We start from the raw sequence: 7,222 nt of genomic DNA, 5'->3' as shown, positions 1-7,222 counted from the left end.
TATAGGTAAATTCACTTAGTTGCATATCTAGAGAATTTACCTTTCGTGTCAAGCCTAAATTGAAAAAGAACTAAAAATTGGTTAGCACCTATTCACCCCCCCCCCTCTAGGTGCGGCATACGATCCTTTCAGGGAGGCCACTCAAGGAGCAAACCTTCGACACCTCCAAGAACTCTAAGGAAGTACAAATCCAACTGACAGATCCCAAGAAGACGACAGCTATCGCCACAAACATGGATAGCGCATAGGAAAGCGTGCTCGTTGAGTTCCTCCATGAGCGCTGGAAAATCTTCGCATGGTGTCCAGCTGACATGCCAGGAGTACCCAGGGAACTTTCCGAGCACCCCCTAAATTTGGATCCACGAGCCAGACCAATTCGACAACCTTTGCGGGTTTTTCCGAGCCAAACCGTAGAGCCATGCTATCCGAGATTAATAGACTCAGAGAAGCAAATTTCATCAAGGAGCTACACACCGAGGCCACATGGGTCGCTAACCTAGTGCTGGTCCCGAAGAAAAACACTGATGTCCTTCGCATGTGCGTCGACTTCACGTGTCTCAATAAACATTGTCCAAAGGATCAGTTTACCCTCCAGAGGATCGATCAAATTATCGACTCCACAACGGGTTGTGAACATCTTTCCTTCCTGGACGCGAATTCTGGTTACAATCAGATCCGCTTAAAACAAGAAGATGAAGTAAAAAAACAGCTTTCATAACCCCTTATGACGTGTTCTGCTACAGAACAATGCCCTTCGGGTTGAAAAATGCGGGAACCACTTATCAGCGGATGATGCAGAAGTGTCTTGCGACGCAAATTGGCAAAAACGTACAAGTGTACATCGATGATGTCGTCATAACAACAAATCAAGGATCATCCTTGATCGATGATCTCAAGGAAACCTTTGACAACTTCGACAAGTGGTAGGACGCACTACCGGCATCAGCAAGGAGAAATGCGTGACTTCTGAAGGTGTTGATAGCTGACTAGTGGCAGGACGCACTACCGGTATCAGCAACAACGTGGAACCTGCACACAACACAACTAAAGTACTTTGCCCCAACTTGCAGTGAGGTTGTCAATATCACTGGTTTGCTGAACACAAAGGATTAGACGTATCAAGTGGAAAGAGATGTTTGCAGAAAGTACACAGAACATGATTGCAGTAGATGAATTTATCAATCTAAAAGAAAGAGGACTGGGGTCCACAGTTCACTAGAGGTGTCTCTCCATAAAGATAAATAACATGTTGGGTGAACAAATTACAGCTGGGCAATTGACAGAATATCGACCATACATGACAAGATGGTTACTATGAGATTTGATTGGGCATTACAACATAATACATAGACCGTTCCAACTGCATCTATGACTAATAATCCACCTTCCGGTTATCGTCCGAACCCCTTTCAGTATTAAGTTGCAAGCAAGAAATTACCGCATTAAGCAATGTGTGTAAAGTAAATAATAGAATTACCCTTGGATCAAACATTGTTGTTTTCTCCCTAGTAGCAACAGTACATCTACAATCTTAGAAGTTATTGTCACTCTCCCAGAAAACGAGATGCATGAACCTACTATCGAGCATAAATACTCCCTCTTGGAGTCACAAGTATCTACTTGGCTAGAGTATCCACTAGCAACAGAGAGCATGCGGGATCACAAATAACATATGATACATGAATATCTAATTAATCTCAACATAGTATACAATATTTATCGGATCGCATCAAACACAACATGTAGGATTACATAAAGATGATCTTGATCATGTAGGACAACTCACAAGATCTATACATGCGACACAAAGTGGAGAAGACAACCATCTAGCTACTGCTATGGACCCATAGTCCAGGGATGAACTACTCACACATCACTTCAGAGGCGGGCTTGGCGATGTAGATGCCTCTGCCGGGAAGAGCTTCATAACCCCCCGAGATGGGTTCTGCGATGACGGCCGCGACGGAACTTTTCGTGGATGGAGGCTCGGGTATCCAGGGTTTTCCCGAGAAGATGTATAAATAGGCGGAGGATTTAGGTCGGTGGGGTGCCTGGGGGGTGGTCTGGCCGCCCTGTGGTGCCTCTTCGACCCCCCTCTGGCCTTTGTCTTCGTTTCGGTAAAATATTGACTTCGACTTTTGTTTCGTCCAATTCCGAGAATATTTCCTGTACAACTTTTCTGAAATACAAAAACAGGAAACTGACACTATAGTATCTTGTTAATAGGTTAGTGCCGAAAATCATGTAAAAGTGCAACAAAGTGTAAGCAAAACATATATGAATTGGTGTAAAACAAGCATGGAGCATCAAAAATTATAGATACGTTTGAGACGTATCAGCGGCTGATGCATGTAAAATGAATGCATGAACTTTGTAATGTATTGTAGTAAAATCCTTATTATATTGAAACTTTATTATATTTATTGGGACTAACCTATTAATATTTGCAAAAGTTCACAAGTTCTTGTTTTATACTTTTTTGTGTAGGAATTAGGAAATATGCAAATATGAAAGGAAACCGGTCATTATAGCGAAAAATGGAGTTTCCTGAAATTCGTCCGTGCAGTACTATTTTTGAAGATAGCCACGATAGGTCCCTAATACAACGTTAAATGAAAAAATGCCAATTGACAAAGTTGTGGGGAATTTTATCTCTTACTTTTAAACATAAAGTTCGCCCCAACCGAACTCCGGATGTCCACTTTTTGGCCATATTACTGAAGGGTACATAGGCAGTTTCGAAAACACGAAAATATGTGACGTAATTGACTCAAACTCCTTACATATTTGAGGATTTCGGCCAAGTCAAGACTTGATGGACTCATAAAGGATAGAGGGAGTACTAGGAAGATTCTAGAGGTGCACAAGAGCCCTTGGATCAGAGGGTCATCCATCCTATGGCTAAGATTGCATCTCCACCTCTATATATTGAGAGGAAACACTACTTTTAGAGGCATCCACCCATAGCTACAAAAATTCCCCTCCTTGGCGGCCACAAAGGAGGGGAAGAACCTCCTCCACACCAGCACCAAGTCCAAGGAAGAAGAAAGGGCAAGGGGCTGTTGCTCCGTAGGATCTTGCCTACTTCGCCAAGAAGTTGAACACGAACTTTGGGAAGAAGGGTTTTAGTTACCCTAGTGACAAGAAGATGATTTGTTACACTTGTGATGAAGCAACCCACTTCACCGACAAGTGTCCTTATGAGAAGAGAGAAGATAAACATAAGTATTGGAGGGGTGCCAAACCAAGGTTGAAGCCAAACCTCGTCAATGAAAGATATAAGAAGAACAAGAGAAGAGAATGCAAAGCTCTTGTTGGTGCCGAGTACACTTCCGATGAAGATAGTGAAGATAAGGAGAAGGTTGTAGGTGTGGCAGGTTTGTCTCTTGCTGAAACCGAGCCAGTCTTCACCTATGACCACACCAAGGACCACTCCCGAGAACTCCGACATTCCCAAGAAGTCTGGCACTTGGCTCATGGAAAGAGGAGTCAATGAGGATGACACTGACCTCTCCTCCATCCCCAATGACTCTAATATTTGCCTCATGACAAGAGGTGGTAAGGTGATTTCACCTCCTCCTCTCTCTAGCATCTTGAATGATGATAATTTTGAAGAAGAAAATATAATCACCAATTTGTTTATAGTGAAGTGTTCTCTTCGTGGTGATGCCCTTGCCAAGTTCAAGTTCTTAATGGATACCATTGCCTTACGTGATGAGTCCATTGAGGATTTGACATTTCATATTGAAAATGAGAAGCGGATATTCAATCTACTTAAAAAAGAGCTAAGCGATGAGAAGAATACTACATTTCTTCTTAAGTAACAAACTGAAACCTTTAACCTTGTTAAGGTTATTAAGGACATATATACTCTTGATGTGGCGCTTTTAATGTATCAGAAGCTCGATGAAGGCATGTGTTGTAATTTATTTTATATATTTTTAGATATTTATATCTTGATAAAGTTGTGACATACTTATGTAAACGGAGGGAGTATAATTTTAACGATTTTATTCGAGATATGATGAAAACACACATTGTTTGCCTCTAGTGCACACAGCCGTTTGTACTCCGCAGTTCCTCAATATTTACCGGATCGTAAATTTCGAGCTTATAAGAATTTCTCTTCACCGTCCCGTACCTTTCTTTCGTCTTCCTCAATCCTCACCTGAGGCTCCTGACCTAACCAACCCGACCCAAGGCGGCTCCATCTCCCCTGGACTGTACCACCGCGCTCCCTGCCCGTAGCCCAGCGTTACCGCCGACGCCTCAATTCGCCCTCGCCCCCCTTCAAGCCCTCCGCCTCTCACGCGCGTCGCCGCCATCGCCGCACCAGTTCTTCCGCATCGAAGCATCGCGTCCCCTGCCGTCTCCACCCCGGCCGCAATCTTTGGTCGTTGGATTTCGAGGTATGATGTTGTTTCATGCAGTGATTTGTTAAATCCCTCCGACATTTCACAGTTCCTGGGTTTGCCCGTGCGCCACCGGCGGGCACGCCATCTAGATCCGCCCCTGCTTACAGATCCTTGATATTTGTTCGAAATAGATTTCAGGGATTATCATTCGGACGGGAATGTTAGGGGAGATAGGCTGACCGAAATCTGAAAGAAGAGCACATTTCTCCTTCCAATCTCGGTTCTTGGATTTCGACTCAGTCTGTTTGACCAGCCGAGATGGACGACGACGGCAGCTTAGGCATTCGGAATTGGGGCTTCTATGAGACCATGAAAGGCAACCTTGGCCTGCAGCTGATGTCATCAGTGACCGGTGACCACCGGGACACAAAGCCGCTGCTCCCCAATGGCACCTTCTTGCAGCACCATGGACACCACAACGTCCAGCACCACCCACAACATTCACATCACCCCCGTGGTTATGGTGGCTGCGAACCCTCTGGTGGCATGCCCACCGAGCAGCCGGCTATTCACATGGACTTTGTGCGCAATGAGGCCTGGGTGCACCCCTCGCAGCATCAGCATCAGCATCAACATCCCCGCGAGCAGAAGGTCCTTCATTCTGTCCCTGTTGGGCCTGCTGGTCATAATGGACATCCTGGACATGCTGTGCATCACCACCCTGCCAGTTTCGGGATGCTGCAAGATGCGCGTGGAATGCAAGATGGGCGTGGTGCGCACACTCTTCAGATGATGCAGCCACAAGAGCCTCCTCCCGAGGAGGAGCACGTAACCCCACCGTTGATTGAAGAGCATTCTGTGGCTGGAAACAAGCCGCCTGCAAAGAAGAGGCAGCAAGGTCGTCAGCCAAAGTCCCCTAAGCCGAAGAAGCCTAGGAAGGTTGCTACTCCACAAGAAGATGGGGCACCCAAGAGCCGTACACCCCGAAGTAGGGGTCCTATCAAGCCTTTGGGAATGGTGATTAATGGTATTGATTTTGACATTTCAAGGATAGCAACACCTGTGTGCTCATGCACTGGAACTCCCCAGCAGTGCTACCGCTGGGGTGCAGGTGGCTGGCAGTCCGCATGCTGCACAACTTCTATTTCAACCTATCCGCTGCCAATGAACACAAAGCGCCGGGGCGCACGTATTGCTGGAAGGAAGATGAGCCAAGGTGCATTCAAAAAGGTTCTTGAGAAGCTTGCTGGTGAAGGGTACAACCTTAATAACCCAATTGACCTGAAGACCTTCTGGGCCAAGCATGGCACAAACAAGTTTGTAACGATCAGGTAAAGGTCATGGCATGTTTATCGCCTTGTAGGGTCCAAAGCTGCAGTGCGGTATGAGGTGTCGTCTGTATCTGCTCTTGCCAATCTGCAGAAGTTTTTAGAATTAGCCTGTAGCCAATGTTCAGTTTCTCGGATTTAATTTACTTGCCTACTTGTAGCTTCAGCTGTGGAGTGAAGTAGGAAGTCTGTCTGTATCTGTCAATTTAGAAGTTGTAGTGTAACGGCAACAGTCTTTCTAATTTATTAGATGGCATTTAATGCTTCAAATGTCTATTATGGTCTGGAAGTTCTTGGCTTTAATTAGAGGTTTCCTCCAGTGAAAGTTTAAATATAACCGCTCTCTCTCCTAGAACTAGGTGATGTAGTTTAATTTGTATTTGCCATATCTGTCAAATCTTTGCATTAAATACTCACATGACTAGTGTTTATTTTTGACCTCTTTTAACCTTGTGCTCCACTAGGATTTAAGCAAGTAAAACGCCTGATAGTTTCTCTTCATTCCATTCTGGTACTCTAATGTGCAGAATCCATTCTTTTCATTTGTGAGCCTTATCTCAGTACCTTGGCCTTTCATATATATTTGTAGCAACCTTTTATAAAAAAATCGTGCTGTCAAAATCTGAGTAGGAGTACTAAACTTTTATTAAAAAAATCACTAGCTTAGCAGGTTTCTGAAAGCATGAGAGTATATTTGCATCGAGGAAAAAAGGGCAGATTGTTCGGTTAAGCCATTCAACAGAAGTTAAAGTTGTTTGCCTACTATGTTAGTCTGTTTGGCGTGTGTTTTTTTTTGGCAAACTGAGATATTAACTACCACTGGTAGCAATCATTTCTCATTATGTTGGCTTCGCTTTCTGAATGCCCCTTTTTTCTGTCTATTTTTGGGTGTTCAGTTATCCTTAGATCATACGGTACAGAACAAACTTTTTAAGTTCTATTTTGGGTGTTTCAGTTATCTCAAGATCTCACGACAGTGCAGGAAGCGCTTTCAAGGTTCTATTTTTGGATGTTTCAGTTATCTTACTATCTACAGTGCACTGACTGCAGAAAGCACTTACGTACTTCTATTTTCTGGATGTTGGAAAGTACCCACCTTCGAGATTTAACATCAAAATCTTGCTCCTCTGACTAGTTACATCCTACCAGTACAGTGCAGCACAACATCGGCCGACTGGCCTGAACTTTGATAAGCCATAGGTCTATTTGAAGAAGCTGCGCTATCAGAGGTGTCTATTCGAAGTAGCTTGGTCCCCGACGTATTCTAGTAAATTCAGTGACAGATCACTCTATCGCTGTACATCGTTAGAGAGTGACACCATTTCGATAGAGATGATAGTGCTGAGTGCTTCAATCTGCTAGCTTCGCCCCCGTTGGTTTTGTTACTCATCTGTGGCTGTAAACTTGCATTTTCGGATATTATCTTAGGTTAGGTGTTAAGTGAGATCCCGTCCAAATCTCACATAGTGTTTTTTAGACCACGTGCAGAGCGTGCAATATCTTTATAGAAGAGAAGCAAAACAATCTAGAAGAAACCGT

At 44.2% G+C, this 7,222-nt stretch overlaps 1 protein-coding gene across 2 annotated transcripts; it reads left to right on the top strand.

The window, feature by feature from the left end:
* Window positions 1-4,167: 4,167 nt before the first annotated feature.
* LOC124697130 (protein Barley B recombinant-like) lies at window positions 4,168-5,957 on the top strand. Of its 2 annotated transcripts, none has more exons than XM_047229764.1 (2): window positions 4,168-4,409; window positions 4,554-5,957. In XM_047229764.1, the coding sequence occupies exon 2, from the start codon at window positions 4,674-4,676 to the stop codon at window positions 5,688-5,690; it is 1,017 nt and encodes a 338-aa protein (XP_047085720.1). In that variant the 5' UTR covers window positions 4,168-4,409; window positions 4,554-4,673; the 3' UTR covers window positions 5,691-5,957. The 2 variants fall into 2 exon arrangements, with proteins under 2 accessions (XP_047085720.1, XP_047085719.1); XM_047229763.1 differs by having other exon boundaries at window positions 4,547-5,957.
* Window positions 5,958-7,222: the final 1,265 nt, after the last annotated feature.

This window comes from Lolium rigidum, chromosome 3, assembly GCF_022539505.1.
Source record: "Lolium rigidum isolate FL_2022 chromosome 3, APGP_CSIRO_Lrig_0.1, whole genome shotgun sequence".
NCBI classification, from domain to species: Eukaryota; Viridiplantae; Streptophyta; class Magnoliopsida; order Poales; family Poaceae; genus Lolium; species Lolium rigidum.
This window is presented reverse-complemented; position numbering and strand designations above follow the sequence as displayed.